This window comes from Anthonomus grandis, chromosome 1 (assembly GCF_022605725.1).
Source record: "Anthonomus grandis grandis chromosome 1, icAntGran1.3, whole genome shotgun sequence".
Taxonomy (NCBI): domain Eukaryota; kingdom Metazoa; phylum Arthropoda; class Insecta; order Coleoptera; family Curculionidae; genus Anthonomus; species Anthonomus grandis.
In genome coordinates, this window is record NC_065546.1 from 16,416,859 (window position 1) to 16,443,740 (window position 26,882).

Below are 26,882 nucleotides of genomic sequence, written 5' to 3' on the forward strand. Positions count from 1 at the left end.
ACTTTAAGATGTGTTGCCGCTTGTCCTCCAGACTTCCCACACCGCATTTTCCCAGAAAATTCCGATTCGTACTGCTCCGACAAACCACCTGCGACATTTGCACTTATAGCAGCGAAGAGCCCAACTTATGTAGTGATCATAGCCATCTGTATTATAGGGGGTATTATTACAATAATCACTTTAGTATCCGTAATGGTATATTGCCAGCGAAAGGAGAAGATCAAGGAGAATGCCATTAAAATGACCATGGCTATGGCCCTAAATAATATTGATGATAACGAACCATTACGACCAAGGTATTATTTTTCATTTTAAATGTTTGAGTGATATCTAAATTTAATTGTTATTTTTAGTAATGCGCCTCCTAATATTGCCCATCTAAGAATAATTAAGGAAACGGAAATTCGTAAAGGTAACACTTTGGGATACGGAGCATTTGGTGTGGTGTATAAAGGTGTTTGGGCTGTTGATGGGGAAACGTCTTCCAAAATTCCAGTGGCCATAAAAGTGTTAAAAAATGATACTACTACCAACAATAGCAAAGAATTTTTATCAGAGGCATATATTATGGCAAGCGTAGACCATCCCAACTTGCTAAAGCTTTTGGCTGTTTGCATGACCTCCCAGATGATGTTAATAACACAACTAATGCCTCTGGGATGTTTGCTTGATTTTGTCAGGAAGAACCATGATAAAATTGGATCAAAAACAATGCTAAACTGGTGTACACAGATCGCAAGAGGGATGGCATATCTAGGTAAGTTATTTTAAAAGTAGTTAACAAATGTTTGCTGACCATATTTGTACTTTCAGAGGAAAAACGACTAGTTCATAGGGACCTGGCTGCCAGGAACGTATTGGTTCAAAAACCTAGCTGTGTTAAAATAACTGATTTCGGACTTGCCAAACTGTTAGATATTAATGAAGAAGAGTATAAAGCTGCTGGAGGTAAAATGCCAATAAAATGGCTCGCACTAGAGTGCATCCAACACCGGATATTTACCCATAAGTCTGATGTGTGGGCGTTTGGTGTCACCGTGTGGGAATTGTTTACTTTTGGAGACAGGCCTTATGATAACGTACCTGCTAGAGATGTACCCGAACTTTTGGAAAAAGGTAAGTTCTTTCTTATATGCCTTCTTTCACTTTATATAGGGTTTTACAAGAGTCATGACAATATAAAATATAAATCCTAGTTCTTTAGCAATAAAGTAAAATATATCCATCTTTTTTTTAGGCAAACGACTTCCTCAACCGAGCATAGCAACTATAGATGTGTATATGATAATGGTGAAATGTTGGATGCTAGATGCTGAGAGTCGACCATGTTTCAAAGAGCTAGAAGACGACTTTTGCAAAATGTCCTTAGATCCTGGACGGTATCTTATTATACCTGGGGACAGATTTATGAGACTTCAAGGAGGAATGAGCACACCCTTGGTAAGTTTTATGCATACAGCTATAATCTCTTTAAGATCAAGTAGGATAGAGCGGAACAAGTTGCACCACTTCAGTTGCACCCCTCCACTGCCAGTGCAATATTGTGAAGGTCAATTAGGTTTGAAGCTGATTTGTTTAAGTTTTTTATACTATCATCATATTTAAAGCAGCACCGTATTGACCTTCGTTTACACAATAACATTTATATTAAGCCACATGATATATAGTGATATCATCAGCGAATAGGGTAAACTCACCTATAATTTAAAATCACGGTAGATAACATATGAAAATTAGAAAAAGCAGAGAAGCCAGTACACAATCCTGAGGGAGACGATATAAAGATTTTCAGAATTACTACTATTAAATATAAGTCTGAATTCGTTGCGACAGATAGGAATAGAACCATCCTAGGGTAGTTCGTCTGAAACCATCACAGCAACATCACACATCTCTGATTCACACAGCTTTTGACAAATAGCAAAACACTGCTGCAACAACCTCGCCAGCATTCAGTGCAATGTAAATGTATCCCAGAAAACTAAATATGGACTATCTGTGCTCATGCAATGATTAAACGGAAACTGCAGGGAATTTAGAAGCCGAAATCAATTTAAAAGTGTGACCATACTGAGTTTTATTATCCTTAATGATCTACAAATTTAGCCAAAGTAGGCAACAGTGCAGTAGGTCTAACTTTTATGACTCAGTTGTGCTTATCACCTTTATAAAGAGGTAGTATCATTGGCTTGACTAGCAAAAATGTTAGTAAAAACTTATTGTAATAGAAGTTTTCATTAAAAAGGCACAGAAGTTTAAGGTTGATGCCAAAAACCTATGTTCTCTAGTGGGTTTCAGCCATACATTAGCCATCTGATCAGTGGCATTAAAGGTCACCAACGCTCAAAACGTGGCTACAGTCGACTGGTCTATTTGGGAATTACTGGACACATGAAAATAACACGTGCGGTACCAAACCATTCTTCTTGGGCTACTGAAACTTTCAGTGTGGCTTGAAAGAAAAGCCATTGCGGCGCATAAGGATAGCCGAGAATGGCGCAGTGTTCACTCAGGACAAGACCATATGACGATCGCTCTCAAAATGTGTAAGAACATACCAATTTTTACATCCAGATGTACTACAGCGAGTGGCAAACTAAGGTTAGAGAAAGGCTTTCGGGTAGAAATATCGATAAGGGAAGAATGGTCCACGAACCAAATCTAAACAGTTTTAGGCCTGGTACACAGATAGGTCATGGATGGAAAGTACCAGGTCAGCCGAGGCCGGAGGATAGAAACGCACATAGGCGAATCCTTGACGTTTGCAATACTAGAAGTAGCAAAGAGCGAGAGGATTTGTATCTATCCTGATAGTCAAGTTGCCCTCAAGGCGACCCAAAAACCCAGGGACATTTCAACGCTAGTCTAGGAGTGCAGATATGCATTGGAAAGACTGGAAATACAGACGAAGTGAGATTAAAGTGGGTCCCAGGACCCACTGTAGGACCCATTTCAGCCTGTTAAGGGCAATAGAATGATAAACTAATAAGACAAAGTTCCGTATGCCCCTTCGTAGGCCCCGAGCCGTGCCTTCAACTCAGTAAAAACACATTTTTTTCAGGAATTTAATAATAAAGTGTGGAGAAAAAAGAAAAAAGTGGAGAAGAACAAAAAGATGAAGACAGCCCGAGGAGATCAGATACCAATACCAGATCAGGACGGCTCTAAAGTAAGGTGACTCCTACCTTCTTATTATAAGATAAAGTCCGCTCTATCCGAATTGCGGTACAGGGAAAATTTTTAGAGCTATACCACTCCAACGAAACGATCTTAAAAATTTGGACCGGGACAGCGTGCAACCCCTTATTAACTACTACTACTACTACGGCTTGAAGTTAAATTTACCCTGTGGTGCAACTTACTCCGTTTCCTTTTAAGCAAAGAACCTTTTCAGATTTTGCCTCCTACTTTTAAGCTTTTATACTACAAAGACAATTATTTTTTATCTTATCCTGGCTCCTCTTTTAGAGCGATAGGGACATGGTTAAATCCCTAGTTTCCGAAAATATTGACATATCGGAAAATGATGACTACATGCATCAACCAAAATCGAGAGTACCCTTTCACGGTACTGGAATGACATCACTATCGGGAGTAATGTCTGCAACTCCAACTCCTGATAAATACTGGCATTCCTCACAACCAATGACTTCAGATGGCAGTGGCATGTACCCTAACTCACAAAATCAATTTAACCACAAGTTATCTAGGTAAGTTAACAAAAATCTTCAGTTAGAGGTGTAGAAAATACTAAGTTTTTATTTCTATTCAGGTTAAACCAAGATATGCACAGACGCTTTGATCCAAACCTACAAAGCATTCAAAATGACCTTTCCTCGATAAGCTACTGTCGAGATTCTTTAAAATTCCGCCAACGGGATAACGGATCAGACGAACATGATTCCAGTGACAAGTTCCAACATGCCCAAGTAGGCAATCTTAAATTGGAACTTCCTGTAGATGACGATGACTATTTAATGCCATCTCCACAACTGAATCAAGGACCCTCGGCATATTTAGATTTGAAAAATACAACGGATCACCTGAGCAATCCAAATCTTCTCCAGAACTACTCCGAGCTATTCCAAAACAATATTGATAACCCGGAGTATCTTATGGGCAGCGAAAATGCCCCTGAACAAACGGTCGGCTTGCCGGACGTTTCGGATTTTGTTGTGCCGCCATCCCCGGGAATCGTGGATCCTCGGTTGCCTCAACTTCAAAAGACTTCTGAAGAGGAAAGTGACCATGAATGTTACAATGACTTTGACCGACTAAGAAGGGAGCTTCAGCCACTGCAGCAAAATCAGGATCTTCCAGGAGGTGCGATTGTATAATTTGTCTAAACGATTTTTTATTTCATGTAAGGTTCCTATAATAATCTGGATTCAATAATTGTGAAGTTTCGATAAATAAGTAATAGAACTGACAATATACGTACAAATATATCCGGCCTCTTGTACTTTACGTGCTTAAGGGCTGTGCAAAACGAACTTTTGATAATATTCTTGATATATGTTAAGCTACTTAACTAGATTTAGAGTCTGAATAGTATGCAGTACTGTCAAAAGCATGACAATAACTATTTATGCTATATATTGCCATTTTGTTTTTAAAAATGGCCTAATATTTTGTAAAAAAATGTTAATGTACATATGTTTATGTAAAATTTGATAACATTGTTCGCACAAAAAATATGTGAGCAATAATTTAAGTGACGTACGTTTTAAAATTGTTGGGCGAGTTATTTCGGGATAGAGAATAAGATAACTGAGCCTAAAATATATCCTAAATATTCTTGCCCAAACTTCTTTGATCTGTGATAATATTTTATTATATTATATTTTATATTGTAAATTTTTATAAGGGGATCAGCTGATTTTAAATGGTTTTAATCTGTAGTTATTTTGTTTTAAGTAATTTTAGACAATATTTTATTTCCGCGACTAATCTCATTTTTTGAAAATCTCATCGCCGATTGTTTTAAAAATCAAAGTTTGTAATTTTATTATTTAATCATAATACAATAACATATTTATAGAATTGTGAAACAGAAAATCGAATATTTTAAATTGTGTAATTTTTATGTTTTTTTTTTGTCAACTGCACTAAACTTTGTGCCATTTACTGTATTATATAAAAAAGTGCCTTTATTATTGTATATTGACTATTTTCATTCATTGAATACATTTTATAAGGGTTTTTTAAATAAAAATTATTTAAAAATGATTGTTTTATTCGTTTTTTAACAATACAGAAAAAATGCATATATTTAAGCAATATCAAGCTAAAGGTAGAAATATGGTAAAAGGTCATTAATGTATAAAGTTTTTTCGATTCATAATATCACTAGAAAGTTAAAAAAATATACATATATATATTAGAAATAAAAATATATATCAGAGTAATAAAATGTCAAGTTTCGTAAGTTATCCAAAAAATGACTGAAAATCAAATTTATTATACTAATATGCCTAAGTACAAAATCTTAAGCTGGAACTTTCTTTAGACTACTATGACTATTTAATGTTATCGGTGTAATTAAATCAAGATCCCTCGCCATATTTATAATGCAGGTAGTCTTCTCCAGAAGCTTACAGTTATTTTGAAAAAATATTGATAACCCAAAGTATCAATCAGCAGCAAAAATGCTCCTAAACAAATGATCACTTTGTCGGATGTTTTGGGTTTTGTTTTTACATTGCCATCGTAGCTTCAATCGTATTCATTTTTTTATAATCATTCTAATGAAAAATAATATAATTTATTATAGTTCTTTAAAATTTACTTTTTATGTCATGAAAGGGTTAAAGCTATAAGCAAATGACGTTTAAAAATATATGTCGTTTAAATATTGCCAATGGTTCCGAAGATATTCGAAAAAAAACGAAATTATTAAAAATCTATTTTATTTTTTTTAGCTTGAATGAATTGTTGAAACAATGGGCTGCCAAGGCAGTTATGCATATAGGTCTCCTGATGGACCCGTCATGCCCCACCGGGGGTTACCAGAGCCCAACGGCCTTAGAGAAACCGATAAGGCTCTCTGGTCTGAAGGACTTCAAACTTCAACTAGAAAGTCACTCGGTATACTGAAAGTGCTACCCAAGCATTTGAACCTGGCGCGCGTGAGTGCTGGGACTTCCCGACTACATGGTCAATGGTTTCATCCTCCTCATAGCACCATCGGCATTCCGGGTTGTCCACAATACTAATAGTATGGAGATGGCTTCTTAGGTGCCAGTGACCGGTTAAAAGACCTGTCACTAGCCGAATTTCGCGTCTTTTTAGGCGTAGTAGATTTTTGGTGAGACAGGCAGAGGGCCCCCACCTATGTGCGCTTTGGCCTATCTCATATCCCCTGGTATGAGATCAGTCCATCTTCGGTGGGTCTACTTGTCCAGCAGACCCTTCATTGACGCGACCGCAACGCATTTGGCGATACCAACTATGGGTTCCGGCTCCACATTCGCGGATCTGGCAAGAGAGTCCCCTTCCTCATTACCTGCATGGCCTGCGTGGCCAGGTATCCAGACGAGCTGGACCCTGCAGCCAACCTGCACCAGTTTTCAGGACTTTTTTTAGCTTATTTCTTATCCGATTTCAAAATAATTTGCACTTTTCCGTTGCCATTTTCTTCGGGTTATATGGTGTTTTTAGATTTTTCATACGAGGTTTCATCTTTTGTCAGTCATCATCAACTCTGGTTTTTCTTACAGGCGCTATATTGTATTTCTACATTTTTGAAATCTGTGTAGAATTGCCCTTTTAAAGGTGCATCAAAAGTAATATAAACATAATTTTTGTAAAAGTCCAATTTTCTTTAGAAAAAAAAAACAAATTTGTCACAGTAGACCGTGATAAACTGTCAGCAATATATCTAACCTATCATAAATGTCATATGTTTTAAATATTTGTATGTTTCGTTTTTTTTACTATTGTAGGTGATAGGTATTTTATTAATAATTTAAGCAATTTTGGTTTATACGAATGAAGAAAAGCGAGATATGATTTTTCAGTGAAGAGTAGATGGATGTCTTGGATTGAATTTTACAACAAAAATTGGTAATCTATCTCTAGATTTCAAAAGAAATATTATCCTCTAATGAAGACATTTTTATGGTGTATTTTGTGTTCTTTTACGCACTCACCGAGTTTGAAGGTGTAACAAACTTTTTTTCAATTAATCTGAGTTTTTTATTTTTGTATTGTTTAATGGTGTCTTACACCCTTTATCCTCTCAAAAAATATGTGTCTCTAAGATATATGGAATATTTTATATTATATTCTTCGGCATTCACCGAGGTTAAAGGTGTAACAAAATGTTTATCAGTGACTATGATTTTTTAAACTATTTGGGGGGGTTTACACCAGAACACCAGAGCGGTGTTCTGCACAAGCAGAACACCGCTTCATCCCATAGAAAAACGCATATTTCGAGGTATATTATGCATTTTATATTATCTTCCTATCCTTATCTTACCTATTCATTGAGGTTGAAGGTATATGTATTATAAATTTATTAATTACTAGCTGAATGCCTGCGGAGCCGGCGTTGCTCGCGTGGAATTTGAAAGTAAAAGAAAAGTTCTACTGAAGAACTTCTTTGTAAACAATTTTTTTTGTTTTACCTTCTTGTAATATGTAAAAATACCAATTTTCAAGTTCAACACTATAACTTTAAAATAAAAGCATTTTCGTAGAAGAAGTTTTCATCCTATTTCCCCCCCTTCAGGGTGACGGAATTTTCGAGAATCTGTTGTTTTCATTAAAATTAAATTAAATTGAAGTGTTTTGCAGTTTTTTTTCCGAAAAGCTATGAATTTAAGGATAAAAATATATGTTAAAATCTTAAAGTGTGATTTTAATTCCTTAAAAAAAAAAGAAAAAAATAGAAATTAGATAAAAAAATTAAATAAAAATGACGTGTTTCACTGTTTTTTTTTAAGTACATAATTTTGAAGCTATGATACATAAGGGGTGGTTTTAACCCCTTCCCAATGGAATTTCAAAAAATCCTTTCTTATAAGACGCCTACATAACCATAGGAATATTGTCCCCAAATTTCATATTTCTAGGTTTTACCGTTTGGGCTGTACGTTGATTATCAGTCAGGACAAGTCTTTTTATATATACAGTGCATCCAAAAAGTTATGTCTAAATTCATTTAAAATTCAGGGATGTGTTCGAAAAAAAAATGCTTGGACTCGTCGATTTTTATTTTAAGTTCCGCAAGTTTGTACGTGAAGTTTGTATATACAGGATTGCTCAAAAATAAATCACGACCATCAACTTCATTTTTTTAAATGAAAGCACCTTTTTTTATTTCATCTTTGAATTTCGCGTGGAATTCTACGTATGTTTTATGCATCATGTCCTATACCTAAAGTCAACAGTTATCAAAAAAAAGACGATTCATGTAACAAATAAAAAAAGTACAAAAATTAAGTGAAATATTCAAAATGGTTGCCATTGCTTGACAATATCCAAGGCGATCAATAAAGTCTCGTTGCACATTTTCAATCATTTCCGGAGTTATGGCCCGCACTTCTCTGCAAATTCTCTCTTTCAAGTCGTCTAGATTATTTGGCCTATTAACAAATACCTTCGACTTGAGGTATTCCCACAAAAAAAAGTCCATTGGTGTTAGGTCAGACGACCTAGCAGGCCATTCGATGGGTCCTTTCCTTCCTATCCACCGACTGGGAAAGGTTTCATCCAAAAATGTACGCACAGTGGCAGCATAGTGCGGAGGAGCACCATCTTGCTGGAAAATTAGTTCTTCGTCAGGATAGTTTGGGTCCAATGGATTTGGAAATAAAGCTAGTAATGCTGGAACTAATTCAAATTGAAGAAAATCGAGATACACTTGTCACATTAAAGTCTGTTCAAAGAAAAGAAACCTAAAACTCTTCCGCGCACTATTGCACACCACACATTTAGTTTTTAAGGGTACTGGGTGTTTACCTCCATCATCCAATGCGGCTTTTCTGCTGCCCAATATCGACAATTTTGTCTGTTCACACTGCCATTCAAACAGAACGTGGCTTCATCGGAAAAAATAATATTTGTTACTAAGATTATTATTTAGATTGCACATGTTTTGTAAGCCTTCACAAAACTGATTTCGCCTATCGAAATCGTCATCAAATAACTCTTGCACAGGAATAACTTTGTAAAGGTGATATTTGTGCTTTTTAACTATTCGGTAAACTATAGATTTCGCCATGTGTAAATTTGCCCCAATCTGCGACAGAGGAGTGCATGGATTTTCTTCCAAAGAAAGCAAAACGTCAAGTTGTTCATTTTCATCTCGAGCAGGACGAACAGATTCCGGCAGATCTCTAACATGACCGAATTCTCTAAATTTAGCCTCTATTTTACTCACCACCTTTTGACATATCGGAGGACGATCAGGATGGATTTCATTGAATAATTGAGCAGCTTCTCTTTGAGTACGTGTTCTATCACCAAACCCAACCATGCACAGAATTTATATTTTTTCTCGTTCCGTTAACTTTACCATTGTGAAAACCGCAACTTTGCTCGTACACTTCACACTTGATAATATCTGTTTGGCACACAACTGTCATACAATTTCTATGAAAAAAAACGGTCATCAGCCAACAATAAAAAAACACGAATGAATGGACTTTTGCTCTGTATAAAAATTCTCAGAGATAAGGTGACTCTTAAGGTGAGCTTCTATAATAATGTTTAATCTTCTTTTTTTCGATAACTGTTGACTTTAGGTATAGGACATGATGCATGAAACATACGTAGAATTCCAGGCGAAATTCAAAAATGAAATCAAAAAGGTGCTTTCATTTGAAAAAATTAAGTTGATGGTCGTAATTTATTTTTGAGCAACCCTGTATATACAAGCTTACGTACAAAAATGCGCAACTTGAAATAAAAATCAACGGGTCCGAGCGTTTCTTTTTCGAACACACTCCTGAATTTTAAATGAATTTAGACATAACTTTTGGAATGCACTGTATAAGATTATGAATTTTTAAACTATTTGGGAGTGCTTTACATCCGTTCATCCATTAAAAAAACTTGTGTCTGAGATATATTGTGTATTTTATATTATTAAGCTACTCATCCAATTTTAATAATGACTTGCAGATAAATCTATTTTCTTAATCTTCTTTTTTAACAATAGTTATAGTTTTTGTTTCAAAAAAAAAATCTACTAGCCTTTTTCGATACGTAGCTATGGCTCTTCTTATACCTTTCTTAACATTATTTTAGAAGTTTAAAATCGGATATAATCCTTATATATAAAGAAATATCGCAAGCAGAACTTATCTGGCGTCTGTAAAGATGTGATTTTCGTTTCTGATTCAGTTGCTTACTTCCAGGATTTGGACTTGTACAAGTCTGTACAAGCTTCAGCGTACATACATTTATAAATCAGGGATGTAATGTGAAGGCCTTAGAGCATTGAATGCCTAGAATAAACCTAGCTGCACACCATAGGCGAGGTTGTTTGAGTTCACCATCTTTCAGACAATAGTGTCAAATCGACTTTCCAATTTTTCATTCAATATATCATTTTTTTAATCCACTATATATATTTTTTAATGTATTGTATTTTCTGTTGTAAAAGGTAAAAAGTGTACTCTTTAAAAGTTTCGTTTATTTGCTGGCTAATAATATATAGTTTGAGAGTAATCAACAAATACAGAATAAAAAAAAAGATTCCTGACAAAAAAGATAATGAAAAAAAACAACTGGTCAACGTAGAATACCTCTATGTTTAAAATGCACGTATCCGATGTTGCCACTTTGTGTTGTTTTTCTAGATATGTTTTCAAATCTGTGAACCTAGCGCCCGATCGATATCCAGCAACCACAAATCTGGAACGCAGCATATGTCGTTTACCAGCAACCTATTTATAGTCCGCGCCCGCTGTTATTTAATCGAAATAATGCCCGTATCTCCTGAAAGTCTCAAGGAATTTTAATATTTTTTGTCCAGATATTAACGATCAATAACTAAATCGATTTAGTGGTTATAGATCTCTACGAACTAAAGTTTTATTGAAAAAATTATTTAAAAAGTCAAATGTTAAAGAAATGAAAAAGCCTTTCAAAGGATTTGAATTAATCTTTTTTCTGTAATAAATATCTAAATGCATTTGAGATGGTTGCAAACCTCTACAAACAAAACTGTTTTGGTAAAAAATTATTGAATTGTTAGATGTTATAAAATACAAAGGGCTATGTACCTCCTAATGGCAATAAGGAAAAGTTTTATCCATAACCTTTGGCAGCTTAGCTATTTACAACATCTAACTTAATAATTTTTAATCATAAAAAACTTTCATTTGTAGAGGATTGCAACCATCTTAAGTCTGTTTAGATATTTATTATATATATCAGAAAAAAGTTTAATTTAAATATTTTGGAAGTTAACCTTTTAATCTAGACAAAAAATTATTAAAATTCCTTTGGAATTCCAGGAGATACGAGCATTATATTGATTAAATAATAATGGGCCTCGACTATAAATAAGTCGCTGGCAAACGACATATGCTGCGTTCTCGACTTTGGTTGCTGGATATCGATCAGACACAACCTTCATTTTTGTACATATTAATTATGCGGCATTTCGGGTTCAAATAAGCAATAAATTTGCTAGATTTTAATCATATGCTTAATTACACATTTTTATTAATATTCTGGTATCTAATACTTAATATATACTTCACAAATGTAATGTGCCCTCTTTTATAATGTTATAGCCCACATGTATAAAGTAGAGATGTTACAGTGGAACTGGACCTGTTTTTTTGGAATAGGTTTCAGCGGGCTAATCCGCGTACCTATTACCAGAAATCAGAAATACCTGTTCCGAGTACGCCGGTCCATGTAAAATAATGATGGTGATTTCTGTTTGGCGATTCGGTTCCGAATAATACGAATCAGTTTCAATACTCGGATTGTCGGATGAGTTTTGACTCCATATACCTCTGCACTTCTAAGATTGCCCTAGAGGTTGAACTAATGGGTATTTAAATTTTATTTTTAGAAGTAATTTTGTCAAATGTAACCCATAGTGAAAAAGTTCTTTTTTTTTAATTAAATTATCTTCTACATTGCTTGTAGATGGTTGTTGAGTATCGGGTATTTTTACCGGATCTTTCTTTTTTATAAATTAATGTCACTCAACTATAATGCTATAATATTCTTTACTCTTTTTAAAGCGTCATTATTTTTAAATACCAAACTCTTAAAACGGGGGTCTAAGTATGTGGTTACTGCCAATGAATTAATATACACTCTATTACGAAGACCGCTTTTCAATTTTTTAATTATTGTTTTGCCAGATGTGCTCATGTCAATTTTTAGAAGCTCACTGCACACATCTAAAATACCCCCTGTGAGAACTACTAGATATTTTTGTTCACCAATAACACGAGTAGCATCCTCAAAGGGCTCCAAAATAACTTTCAGTTCTTTCTAAAGGAACTGAAAGTTATTCTCATCAATTCATTTATCAAATGTCAATTTAGGCAGATCAGTACCCTATTGTACTCCGTACAGCTTCTTCTAACTCAATAAATCGCTCGACCATGTAGTAGGTGGAGTTCCACCTCGTAACCACATCCTGTAGAAGTTTCCTAGGGGTTTTTAAACTAATATTCTCCTGAAACTTCATTAATTTTGCTATGGCTTTGGCGCTTCTTTTAAAGTGTAAAACTATAGTTTTCACTTTTTCTAGAGTATCTGCTACTTCGGTGAATCGCGAACTAGGAGATTTAGAGTATAGGCGTAGCATCCGAAAAACTTCCGTCCCAGACCATTTGTAATGGCACTTTTCACATTGGCCGCATTATCAGATATTGCTAAAATAATTTTATTTAATACCCCATTCCTCTGCTATGATTCTTAGTTCCGCACTTAGAATGGCACTTGTATGAGACTGATCAAATACGGCGCATTTCAGAAGAATGGTTTGAAGATAAAAATTTTTATCTATGAAGTGTATTGTAACTCCCATAAAGCTTTCATTGTTTGCAAGTCCAACAATCTGTTGTCAAATAAACTGCTATTACATCTTTGACCAGCTCTTTACATTGAACTAAAAAAATAAATCTTTAAAAAATAGTTTTAATAACAAATCGTCAATTATTTTCTTTGAGGCTGTATTTAATCTTTTGGGCACATATGAGGAAAATTTTGACTGATTTTTTGATAAAACTTAATGTGGCACATAATACTTGCACTGGATGAGCAGGTGGATGCACTGACACTGGGTGTTGGGTCTCCCGATAACAAATCAATCTTCAAAAAAAAAGTTACAAGATGTTAGGTAAATATTAGCTATTAAATAACATATTTACCTGAGAGATTATAACGAAAGGACAGTTATTAATATTTTGGTTAATCAATATTTACCTGTTGCGATGCCTATATTTAATAATTTTGTTACCTGTTGCGTCGCCTCATCATTGACTTCTATTTGTATATAAGCATTTTCACTTGTAATTTAATCTTCTATATTCTTATAACTGTTGTCCTGAGGGATTGATAGTGAGGAGTTTACTTGAAGTATTTGCACTGTCGGGTGTTTTCTTACCATGTGTTCAAATTTGACACAGTAGTCTTATAAGACATAAGGGTTTTGCGTATGTTGCATTTTGCAGTTTGTTTATTGCTATATACTATAGAAAAATAGTCCCAAACAACACTAGACTTTTTGTTTATGACTAACAAATGAAAATAAGTAATAATAAATATAAACTTTAACTCAATTCTATGTAGATCTATATGGACGGATCACCAATACAGACTAAACTCCTCGTATACATTGTGAAAATCTTAAAACCGAAAAGTTGGCTGTCGGTGTCCGCAAAAGCTAAAAAATACAGTAGAAAAAAGATAAAACTCGCCGCCCTGTCAATCATTCTTTTCGGCGGAAATCAAAGTCACTGCCACGCGCTATCCAAGCCGCGCATGCCGCAAAAATAATAACATTTTAAAACATAACCGCTAATTCATCGAAAACCTGTGATACCGCCAGCAGCGCATTGTCATTTCGAGGAAGATGTTCATTTCGACAATATATTCCAAGTAAACCTGGCAAATATAGTTTGAAGGGTTTTGCGCTTGTCGACTCGAAAACAGCTTACACGCTAAACTTAGAACCATATGTTGGCAAGCAGCCAGATGGGCCATATAGCATTAACAATGCGGCTGAAGATATCGTCCTTCGTTTAGTGGAACCAGTAAAAGGAACAAATAGGAACATTACTGGTGATAACTGGTTTTCTAGCCTTTCCTTAGCAAAAAAGCTACAAAGTGTAAACCTCACGTATGTTGGTACTATGCGTCAAAATAAGAGGGAAATACCCAAAGACTTTTTACCAAACAAGAGACGACAAATAAATTCGTCAATCTTTGGATTTCCGAAAGATTGTAGTCTAGTATCTTACTGCCCCAAAAAAGATAAAGCAGTTCTAATATTATCTACAATGCATTTTGATGGAGCCATAGATGCTTCAACAGGCGAAGCACAAAAGCCAGAAATGGTCACTTTTTATAATATGACAAAAGTTGGGGTTGATCTTTTGGATCAATTGTGTCAAAAAAATAACGTGCAACGCAGTACAAGACGATGGCCTATGGTACTGTTTTATGATTTTCTGAACATAGCGGCAATAAATTCGTTAGTATCTAATTCGTTAGTATAGGCACCATTGTGCAGCTTCAACAACAAATATCAAAAGAGCTGAATTTCTAGAAAATCTAAGTTGGGCTCTAATAAAACCACAAATAGAACGGAGGGCGAGCATCGAAACCCTCCCAAGGGAGCTTTGCAGATGAGCTAAGTTACTTGTTGGGATCCAGGAGAAGGGAGTGCAACAACTTGATAAAACCGGTTTACGAGGACGGTGCTATCAGTGTGGGAGGCAACGTAACAAAATGAGCAAAAAATGGTGTTACAAATGTAATAATTGGGCCTGTCTAGACCACCTTAAAAATATTTGTACCAGTTGTGTTGAGAATCAGTAAATACTTATATTTAGTACAGTACTTTTGGTTACTTATTTAGAATTAATTTTAGTTCTATTAAAATCAAAATCAGTGTATCAGGTTGATTCATTAGTTTATTACATTTTTTGAAAAATAATAACTGGATGACAACTGTCATCCGTGCGACTCTTAGCGTTGCAAAGATCCACGCGACTAATGGAGGGTTAAATACAGAATGATTATTTTAATTATAATTATTAATAGTGCTAGAAAATATGAAGCAACTTAAATTGAGTAAGTTTCGTTTTGAAAATAAACTCAATACAGAATAAAGTTATGGTTAGAAATCACTAGAGTATACATATACATATGTATATAAAAAACTCAAAATAAGAAAGAAAAGTCAAAATATCTTGCTTACCACTTTCAAGACATCATATGTGGTCATAAACATTACTTAAAAATTATTATCCGTAATATAATAATAGATCTAATTATTTAGTGGGCGTTTGTATATAAAACGTACTGAGTTGTAATATACACCAGACTTATGTCACTTAATTAATTTTTTTAAAGCCAATTTTGATAATGATCCTATTGTTTATTATGATCCTCATAATACGCAATTACGTGAGCATTTGTATATACAAAGTTATATGTTTACAATAAAATAGCTATTTTTTTAAATAAAATTAGGTTTGGCCATGTTTCGTTACGATCATACAAACAATAAATAAAGATATTTAGACATGCTGTGCAAAAAATGAATGAAATCCTAAGAAATGAAACTGCACAAGAATAAAATAAGGTCGCATATTTATTTATGAATTTCCTTGCAGGTGACAGACATATAACATGCATTAGATGTGATATCAATCAATCCATTAAGCATTGGGGAAAGTGGCATTAATTTCTTGAAAATTCGAGAGCAAAATTATTTATTAATAATTATTGTAAATATACCGTTTTTTATCAATTAGGTCGACTGCGAAATGCAGGTATTTGTATGGGTAGTTAGCAGATCTATTTATAAGTAAAAGTAAAATGTATGGACGATTAATTGGACTGTCACTTTGTTACTAGTTTTTATGCAGGATCTCCACTTGTTAAACACATACAGGGCGACCCATGGTGGATGGAAGATGCAAGGTATATATAGAATAGTTGGTATATATATAATCGTATATATAGAAAGACAACAACAAACAGTTATTTTTTTTTAATTTAGTAATAAAGTATGAGCAATTATTTGAAGCTTAATAAAGCCCAGCGAAGACCAGGAGAATCAGTGTCACTTATAATACTGTCACCGGAATATTTAATTTTAACTACCGAACCTTCTTTTCTTAATTTGGTTGACTTAAATCATGCACTCCCGTGTCCTAATTTAACAATTGACTTTAAAATTTTCTTTAAAAAAACGTCTGTTTTTCTTGACTGTAGCGATTACGCTTCTTTAGCGGCAGTATTAGGTTGAAAAAAGATTTCCAAACATTTTGTTATGGTTACTTTTTAACCGATTTTTTTCCTCAAAGGTTCTAGATTCTTTACTGGTGAGATATGATGCCTTGCCACCCTTACTCAAATCACTTTTACAGCGTTTCTTCAATAGAGCACACACACCGTAGAGAGTTGCTATTTACTAAAACTACTAATCAAGAAATATGACAAAAAAGAAGCTATGAGAGCTTTAATGCTACACGTCTAAACAAAAGCAAGCAGGCCTAACAATCAGGAAAATCTTGTGAACTTGCTCTACTTTGATTTTAAAGCATGGGACTTAATTAAAAGTGTTTCTTAATAACACTATCGATCCAAGGTATTTTATATGTTTCAAATTTCATATTTAAATAAAGAAATATCCAAGAAGACTACTAATGTCATTATTAAAAAGTGTAACAATAAGTTTCCATTATGGTTCTCCAGTTACACAATACATTCAGTAGGGGTAAAACTAATTTGTTTAATTACGATGAACAAAATCTATTAGGATGCTCAATAAAAAAGAAAATAAACGGAAAAATTTCACAATGGAATTAGAATAGCTAATAATATTACGCTCAATCAGATGCGGGTCAATGATGAATGGTTGCAGGAATTTCAATACTCACAGAATCGCACCCTTCATCTTAAAAGACCAGCATTTTAGATGCTTCTCTTATTCACTTTCGACTTAAAATCGGCCCAGAGTTGCTTCTTTTAAACTATGCAATAAATTATTATACAGGGTGTTTCAGAACTATGGGATCAAACTTCTGGGGGTTGTTCAGTGCAACAGAAGAATCCATTTGAGTATAGGAACTCATGTTCGGAAATGCGTCACTACACCACTACGGCCCTAAGACGCGTTAAAACTTATAAAAAATATTAATTAACTAAATAGGATCTGCTGCATTTATTTTTACCTTTTGTACGCGATACCATAACAACGATTGTTTAACATCAACGCTTATCAATGTCAATTCTCAATGTCATGTTTAAAAACTTTATAGCTTACAATTTTTAAACATTTATTGCTAATGGAAAACCAATCAAGAATTGGCGGATATGCATTTGGCTTACGGAGCAACAAACTGCAATGCACGAGCAGCATCGCGGTTGTATCATGAACGTTATCCCGAACGACAGCATCCTGGATACAAAAAGTTTATGCGGTTCATCGCGATGAAATTATAAGACCAAGATGCACGATACTGGTGTTGCTCGAACCATAAGAACGGTCGAATTTGAAGAAGAGGTGCTTCAGCGAGTGCCGATGAACCATCAAATAGCACACGTGACGTCGCTAAGAATATGAATACGAGTAACGCTTCTGTCTGGCGGGTACTACACGAGCAACAACTCCATCCTTACCACTTCCAGAAAGTTCAAGGTATGACTACAGCCGATTATCATCCTAGAGTTCAATTTTGTCGATGGCTTCTGGATCACATCATTGCACAACCAAATTTTTTACGATATGTTTTGTGGACCGATGAAGCCTCTTTCACAAGAGACGGTATTTTTAATAGTAGGAATAGCCATGTTTGGGACGAAGAAAATCCTTATGCAATTTTTCCAAGAAAACATCAGAATCGTTGGTCTGTCAACGTATGGGCAGGCATTGTTGATGATTATTTAATTGGGCCATACCTTCTACCGAAACGGTTAACAGGACCTATTTATCTGCGTTTCTTGGAGGAAGTTCTCCCAGAACTCCTTGAAAATGTTCCACTAAACGTTAGACAGCAAATGTGGTTTCAGCATGATGGAGCGCCGGCTCACTTTGCTGTACAAGTACGCGAGTATTTGGCGGTTTGGACACCGTTGGATTGCCAGCGGTGGAGCAGTTTCTTGGCCTCCTAGGTCACCCGATTTAACGTCGCTCGATTTTTTCTTGTGGGAACATGTAAAGTCTTTAGTCTACGAAACTCTAGTAGAATCAGAGCTAGACTTAATTGGACGAATAGCAGCAGCATTTGAAATCATTCAAAACGAGGATCAAATTTTTAGTGTAGTCCGCCGAAATCATGTGCGGCGTTTAAATCGGTGTATTGAGGTTGGGGTTGGACATTTTGAATAATTGTTGTAATGGTCTCATACACAAAAGGTAAAAATAAATGCATCAGATCCTATTTAGGTAATTAATATTTTTTTTAAATATTAATTACCTAAGCCGTAGTGGCGTAGTGACACATTTCCGGACATGGGTTCCTATACTCAAATGGATTCTACTGTTGCACTGAACAACCCCTAGAAGTTTAATCCCATAGTTCTGAAACACCCTGTATATCAGTAAGTCACACCCTGTATAATATTAATATTATTATTTTACTTGAATAATATTATTGACAGGCAAAATCCGTTAAACATTGCTTTAAAAAAAAGTGGATCGAATTTATAACCCTCTATAAATTCATGACATCAGCAAAATAAGTAAACAATGACAATTATTAATAAACTGTACAACATCAGATATGAGTTGTTAAGCCCTTGAGAAACAACAAATGTTACGTAAGTAATTCTAGATATAAAACTTTTGACCAATTAATACTTAACTATTAAACGTTTAATAACCAGAAGTCGATAATTGATGGGGTAAAAAACGTCTTAGAGAAATCCGATAGATTGCGGCTACTTGACAGTCCCTGCCCAATGACCCTAATAGAGGAATCTCATAAGCCATTTGATTTGTAGTTGGCCTTCTTACAGAACCATGCTACTCAATAGCAATTACCCCTTACATAACAAATTAAATTGACAGATTGTTTTTCGAAGCAATTTTAACACCTCTAATTGATATTTATCAATATCTTTCTCATTTCTTGTTTATGGATAGGAACTATATAACTCTCCTTTAAAATACACACATCGGAAAAGTCTAAGGATATTATTATAAAATAATAAAATTATAAAAAAAAATTTTTTTTGGTGATCAATTTAAATCAAATTTGAAGATTGGCTCATCCTGTAGATTTCTGTAAGACAAACAGAATCTTAACACTGATAACAAATATTTTAGGAATTTTTTCACAAAACAGAAAAAACCATGGTTTTTATATTGCAATAAATATTCTGGTAGTCTCGATTTCGTTTATGGTACAGAGTTACTGCTTTGCAGAGTGAATAAAAAAATTGTGTTTTATCATAGAACGACGTCATACTTTGGACGAGATGAATAGAGCTGTAGGACTTCTTCAAGGAGGCATGCGGCAAATTAATTTAGCTGAGCGTCTAGAAGTCTCTCAGAGCGTTATAAGTCGATTGTGGCGGCGTTTTCGTGAAACTGGAAATCCAGCTGAACCACATCGAACGTGGCCGCGCTACGACAGCTGCTCAAGATAGATTTTTAGTTTTAACTGCTAGAAGGCAAACCTAACATTACAGTCCTGAATTGGTTATCAACTTGCATACAATATTACCGTAGGCCGTGATACTATAAGAAATCGTCTCCATGAAGCCAACCTCCACAATCGAAGGCCACTTAGATGTCCACCTCTTTCAAGAGGCAATCGCGCTGCGAGATTAGAATGGTGCCAAGAATATCAAAACTGGAATGAACATGATTGGGCTACAGTTTTATTCACCGACGAATTTAGATTTGGATTTCATCCAGATTCATGTCGAGTGAGGGTATGGAGACAATCTGGAAATGCAGAACGCTTTAGACATGTCCAGGAAGTGTATACATACACAGGGGGTACAATTATGGTATGGGCTGGAATAATGATGGGCGGTAGAACCGACCTTGTTTTTCCAGATCGCTTCCCTACAGCTCAGCAGTACATCGATACCATTCTTCAACCTGTTGTTTGTCCGTTTGCTGGCGCTGTTGGCCGAAACTTCCACCTATTACCATGCATGATAATGCGCGTCCACATGTCGCACGCGTAGTGAGAGACTGGTTGAAGAACGAGGGGATTGATGTATTGCCATGGCCAGCACAATCTCCTGACCTTAATCCAATTAAGCATGTATGGGATATGTTCCAACGAAGAATGACTTCAGAGATGGGTGACATTTACACTGCCTTTCGTTTCCGGGAGCGACTGTTAGCGGAATGGGCAAACTTACCCCAACAAAACATCGACAACGTTATTTTGTCTATGAACAATAGATGTCGAGCCGTCATAAACCAGCGTGGAGGTCATACTTTGTACTAATTTGCATTTTTATAAAAAAATTTTTTTGTATCTAATTTAAAAAACATTTTTTTTCATTACACAAATAATAAATTTTTAAAGAAATTGTAGACTTTTTTTTTTAATTTTAGTTATAGGCAGTTCTTTATTTTTGTAATTTTGGTTATTTTTTTAGTAAAAGAGTCTTAATTACTATAACTCGGCTATTATTTATCCAGAACAATTCAAAAAAAAAAAAAGGTCATTTTATAAAAATATCCCTAGACTTTTCCGATGTGTTTATTTGGACGCTCACCAGCCCCCAGAGACTTATTTAGTAAAGAAACACTGATAAAAAAATAAGTTTAGCTATCAGATCTTTTAAGATATTTTTTTATTTAACAGAGAATTAGAAGAAAAATAAAAAATCTGCAAATAGTTGCACTATGAGGAACTAACCAGCACCAATAAAAAAAATCCTTCGACCTACCATTCGAGGAAGTTTTCAAAAGCTGCGGCCAAATATATGCCACAAAGTTACTCTCAAGGGAAGACCTTACAACAAGAAGTTACAACAAAAAGGAAATAACGATCTTTTTAAGCAATCCATAATTACTCTACTAAAATGAACTTAAAATTGGCATTGATATGCTTGTAAAAAAAATATGAGTACCACCCTGAAGAGAAATAAGAATACTAATGATCCCATAGTACCTTAATGAAGAGCAAAACTTAGGAGTCACACTGACCGAATTCAACATATATTGAATCTAACATATACAGGGCGTCCCAAAAGTTGTGATAAAAATTCATTTAAAATTAAGCGATGGGATTTTGGAAGGAAAAAACGCTCAGACCCGTAGATTTTTGTTTCTAGTTGCGCTTTGTTGTACATACAGAGTTGTTCACAAATCTCGACCATTAACTTAATTTTTTCAAATGAAAGAACCTTTTTTTATTTTATTTTTGACTTTCGCGTGGAATTCTAAGATGTTTAACACGTTTTTGTTTTAAACAGTTTATTGAAAGTAAGGTGCAACTTTTAAGCGATCTCTGAGAATTTTTATAAACAGAGTAAAATTCCATTCCTTCAGTATTGTTTAATGCTGGTTGGTGACAGTGTATTTTCATAGAAACTGTATGACAGTTGTACGCCAAACAGATATTGTCAAGTATACGAGCAAAGTTGCGGTTTTCACAATGGTGAAGTTACCGCAATGAGAAAAAATAAAAATTCTATGCATGGTTGGATTTGATGATAGAATACGTACTCAAAAAGAGACTGCTCAATCTCAATCCGATATGTGACAAAGTGGTGTTTAGATTAGAGAATAAATTTAGAGAATTCGCCCATGTTAGAGATTGCCGAAATCTGGTCGTGCTGCTCGAGATGAAAATGAATAACTTGACGTTTTGCTTTCTTTCGAAGAAAAACCCTGCCCACCTCCAGGTTGGGGCTAATTTACACATGGTGAAATCTAAAGTTCACTGAATAGTTATTCCAGTGCAAGAGTTATTTGATGACGATTTTGATAGGCGAAATGAGTTTTCTGAATGTTTGCAAAACATGTGCAATCTAAATAATAATTTAGTAACAAATATTATTTTTTCCAATGAAGCCACGTTCTGTGTAAATCGTTGTGAGAACAGACAAAATTGTCGATATTAGGCAACAAAAAATCCACATTGGATAATGGAGGTGAATATCCAGTATCCTCAAAAACTAAAAGAGTGGTGTGAGAAGAGTAGTAGATCCAATTTTATTTGAACAGACTTTAAGGGGACGAGTGTATCTCGATTGTCTCCAACTAAAATTATACTTTTGGATGAAACCCTAAATTTACCAATCGGTGGATAGGAAGGAATCGAGTCGAAATCGAAAGGATAGGATCAAATGCCCTGCTAGATACTACTACTAGACTTTTTTTGTGGGGATACCTCAAGTCGAAGGTATTTGTTAATAAAGTTATAATGTAATCTAGACTAAGAGAGAATTTGCAGACAAGTGCGTGCCATAACTCGGAAAATTACTAAAAATGTGCAATGAGTTTGCTGGTCGCCTTGAATACTATCAAGCAGTGAATGACAATCATTGTGAACATTTAATTTAACTTTTGTTCATTTTTATTTGTTACATGAATCGTGTTTTTTTCGATAACTTTTGACTTTAGGTATAGGACATAATGCATGAAACATTCGTAGAATTCCGCGCAAAATTTAAAAATAAAATGTACTTTCATTTGAACAAATTACATTGATGATCGAATTTTATTTTTGAGCAACCCTCGATGTACAAAATTCACGTACAAAAAGGTGCAACTTAAAATAAACATCGACGAGTCCGAGTGTATTTGCAAAAAAAGCCATTGCTTAATTTTAAATGAATTTAGACATACTTTTAGGAAGCAATCTATGATACTGAGTAACGCATATGAAAGTAGCATATACAAGACCTACGAGACATAAATTAGTCTTATAAAGAGTTTTAATATTAGTTTTTTTAATTTAACAGATAATAAGAGACATGAAAATCATTATCACATAAATCAACCTAAAAATATCTGCAGATCTCTGCCAGCGACTGATAATCGCCAACAATTATATAAAATATAAACTCAGGTAGATCGAAGTTCAATCCAAAATCTGCTGGCAAATGTATGCCATAGAATTATGCTAGAGGACAATTATAACAATAAGAAATGAAGAATCTTCATAAGCAACCAACAATCTCTACTAAAATTAACTTAAAAATTGACATTGAAATACTTGTAGAAAAAAAATATGACACCCACCGAGGAAAAATTAAATTATTAAGCACCACCTAAAATTTGAAAAATTAAGAAGTTTTAGGATTTTTTTTTTGGATCAAACATATTGCGATGTCCGTATGCATTAAATAAGCACCCTCTTTGCAAAGTTAGTTTTTTGGTGAATTTTAATATTTTTTGATAGTTATTTAATTGAAAAAATAGCCTAAGGTAATATTTAAAATAAAATTTAGTCATTGTATAATTTTACTAGTGAAATTTAATTATCTTAACCTAAAAAAGATGGTCTAACCTAAAAAGTATAACCAAATTGTGTGACTCTAATGCCCAATTCAGTTGCTACTAAGTAATATCATATCAAGTTCAAAATGACCCAGTCACATCTAATGTCGATATAATTGAAACTTATCGTGGGACCTGCTTAATAGAATATGTTTCTAAGGAGGTATCTTTTATTAAAAATAATAGTTAGTACCTGATTAATTAATATACCTAATTAACTGAAACAATATATTTTATAAAACTCCAAAGATATAGGCATAGTAAATGACCATAAAAAGTAATCAAGAAGGTTTTTAAATTTAAAATGTCTTCATGTCTAATGTAATTAAACTTTCGGGAATGAAATATGTAAGAAGCCCCTATGTATACTTTATTTGTTGTAAAAATCATAATGCCATTTACTTACATACAACATATACGCTTCTCTCTATTTTTATTTACCAATAATTTCTCTTTCGTTTATGTATCCATCAGTCTGGTCCGCGAGTTGAATCACGAAGAAGTGCCGCAGGTATACCTCGCTGAATGCGCCTTCTGTAGATACGGTCTAGTTCCATCGAACAATATAAACTTAGGATATCTTCGCCGGTTTTGGAGTTTTAAGACGCGGTTTTTTTGTCATTTTTCTGTTAGTCAGTCACCTGCGTGTCGCGAAAACAGTTCTACCTCTTTTCTTTTTTTAGAGTGAAAATTTAGTTGTGTCGTACGGTTGGATAGAGAAGGTAATAAGTATAAAACGACCATTTTTTTTGTTTTCTCAAATCTTTTAGTTTATTTCATTTGGTTACTTTTTGGTCTCGTGCATCCTCAGTTCAGCAATTAAAGGTCATAATTTTTTTTAACAAATTTCGTCAATCCAAATGATTTTTTTAAGCTTTTTAACATAAAAGATGTTGGTCGTGGTTCAGCTCTAGAATTTGTTAGATATCTTAATATACGGAGTGTTTTAAAGCATAGTATTTTCTTGGAATGATCAAGCAAAAAAGTTCAAAGTTCAGTATCAACATATTTCCTAAATGTGTTAGATTTTGAAAATAACCCTGGATGCATAGAAACTACGTCCCAAATATCCAAAGAGGTATCAACTTTATCGGATTTTTTTTTCTGAAACAAGAACTTTCAACTACACACATCAAAATTGAACAGGGGATACAGGTGTTAAAAGACTTTATATAAAAATTACTTTATATACTAATTAAATAAAAATTTGGAAATTTATTTCAAAAATAGTACAATTAAACATATTTCAATTTATTTTGGAAATACAGCTGGACATTAATTCATCAAAAGCACAAAAATTCACCGTAGTATGCCGGCGGGTTGCTAATGTATGACAATTTTGACAAAATTTAATAGAAAAAAGTTGTTTGAGTGTTAAGAACAGCTCGACATCTATTTGTCATGGTTCTAAATTAATTGTCAATATCGTTTTGCTCAGTATGTAGCGATTGCTCTTCCCTTGTTTATATCTTAACTTACAATACACCTTTTAAACATATCCCAAATATGCTCGATGGCAATACCTACCTGAATATTATACTGCTCCAAAAAGTGTAGTGCATAAGTACAAAAATTTCATCAAATTCGTGGATGAACAATGAATTCCAGACTTTGATCCCAATATTCGTTGCTATTAAAAATCCGTTAATGGGAACCAGATTAGTTCGAAAACCTAACGAATCTCCTGCTCAAGCCACCAGAGTTCCGCTTTGGTATTTGGTAACTTTTTGAACGGTTTGCAAATGAGACGCGTTGCCAGGTATTCGTCGTACCCTCAACTTTCTTGAGTCAGGATGTAAATCAAACCTTGATTCATTGGTAAAAAGAATGCATTCCTATTAAACTCTGTCCAATTCTGATTTTCTTCGGCCCTAATGCTAATCTCCTTGCACGATTTTCACTGGAACTCTAACGAGAATTAAAATCTAACTGTTTGTATGTAACCTATTATTACTTATTGTTTAAATAGTGATACTACATGAACATTTTAGAGCCAAGAAGGCTTCTTAGCTGGTTGGCAGTAATGAGGTTTTGCAATTTCAGTTCTGTTGTTTCTCTTGTACCAATATGTCTTCTTCTTACATCGCCACTTTCTTTAAATCGCTGCCACAACCTTCCTATAGTACTCTTAGTAGAATTTAAACCTTCTGCGACGTCGCAGAATTTTAAACCGCCATCTTTATTCCAAGAGCTCGTAGCTATTGTTTGCTATCAAGATGTTGCCTTTGCATTTGGAATATCTTGCATGCACAATTAAAACAATTTCTCACCTCATTGGTAGCAAAAATTGTCCTGAATACATTTTTCAGTTTACGAAGTACGCCTTGAATAAAATTATTTATTTAATACTAACAAGAATAACTTAATATTATGAATGTCATGGTATAATCAAAGGAATATCCAAAAATAACAGATACAATTTATCTTATTTTTTCATCTAAAAATGTAACGCCTTTTTTTTGCTTTTCCTGATTGTGACGTGTGTATTTACCATCACACATTTCTCTGAACAAATATAATTATTATTATTTCATAAATAGGTAGATAATGATACTTGGCGTATATAACATGGGAATTTGGAAGGTATTTTATAGTTAGTATATAACCAAAGTTCAGAAAATGATAACTTCGTTTCTAAAATGCAGTGTGTTCAAAGTTTTTTAAAAATTTTCGTTTATCGTGAAAATCTAAACGATGGTATGGCTACTTGTTTTTGAAATTTGGTAGTTCTTTATGAGAGAAAATAGCTTATTTAGTACTAGTGAAAAATAAAAAAATGTCAACTTGACCAAATTTTTTTTTGTTCATAAGCAACCAATAAAATATTTTTTTAAAATTAATACAGTTTTTAAATTATAATTTTAAGAACCAATTCAAACTTAAATCGGAAAAGTTTAAAACTCTAATTAATAATTATTTAAATGATGGCAAGCACATCATTGTATATGCACTGTTTGCAATTCCTTATTTATAATAAAAAAATATTGCTTTACTAATTATTGGTTTTTTTCACGGGATATTAATTTTTTCTATTTCAACATTTAACAACATTACGTATTTTATTTTGATTGAGCCATTGCGAACCATATATGATCAAATTTTCCTTAAACTAGTTTTTTACTGACCATAAGGCTAATGAAAAATATGCCTATAGGCAAGGCGTGAAAGAATAAGGCTGTTGTAAAGTTGTGAACTAACTATAGTTCAAACAAATATAAATATAGTGTGATTTAAGCTTATGGGA

The 26,882-nt window shown here is 34.1% G+C and overlaps 3 protein-coding genes across 5 annotated transcripts in view; all 3 read left to right on the plus strand.

The window, feature by feature from the left end:
* Positions 1–5,226, plus strand: part of LOC126744981 (epidermal growth factor receptor) — a 262,700-nt gene extending 257,474 nt beyond the window's left edge. For both annotated transcript variants that reach the window (XM_050452617.1, XM_050452607.1), the window contains 6 exons: positions 9–296; positions 354–757; positions 814–1,116; positions 1,238–1,440; positions 3,469–3,710; positions 3,773–5,226. In XM_050452617.1, coding sequence (XP_050308574.1) covers positions 9–296; positions 354–757; positions 814–1,116; positions 1,238–1,440; positions 3,469–3,710; positions 3,773–4,337 — 2,005 coding nt within the window. In that variant the 3' untranslated portion in view covers positions 4,338–5,226. The remainder of the gene's footprint in view (positions 1–8; positions 297–353; positions 758–813; positions 1,117–1,237; positions 1,441–3,468; positions 3,711–3,772) is intronic.
* Positions 1–26,882, plus strand: part of LOC126745112 (neurogenic locus notch homolog protein 1) — a 610,297-nt gene that overhangs the window by 438,464 nt on the left and 144,951 nt on the right. The gene's annotated exons all lie outside the window — the stretch shown is intronic.
* Positions 24,127–26,882, plus strand: part of LOC126745176 (uncharacterized) — a 42,416-nt gene continuing 39,660 nt past the window's right edge. The window contains exon 1 of the mRNA XM_050452908.1: positions 24,127–24,360. The gene's annotated coding sequence lies outside the window, so the exon portion shown is untranslated. The remainder of the gene's footprint in view (positions 24,361–26,882) is intronic.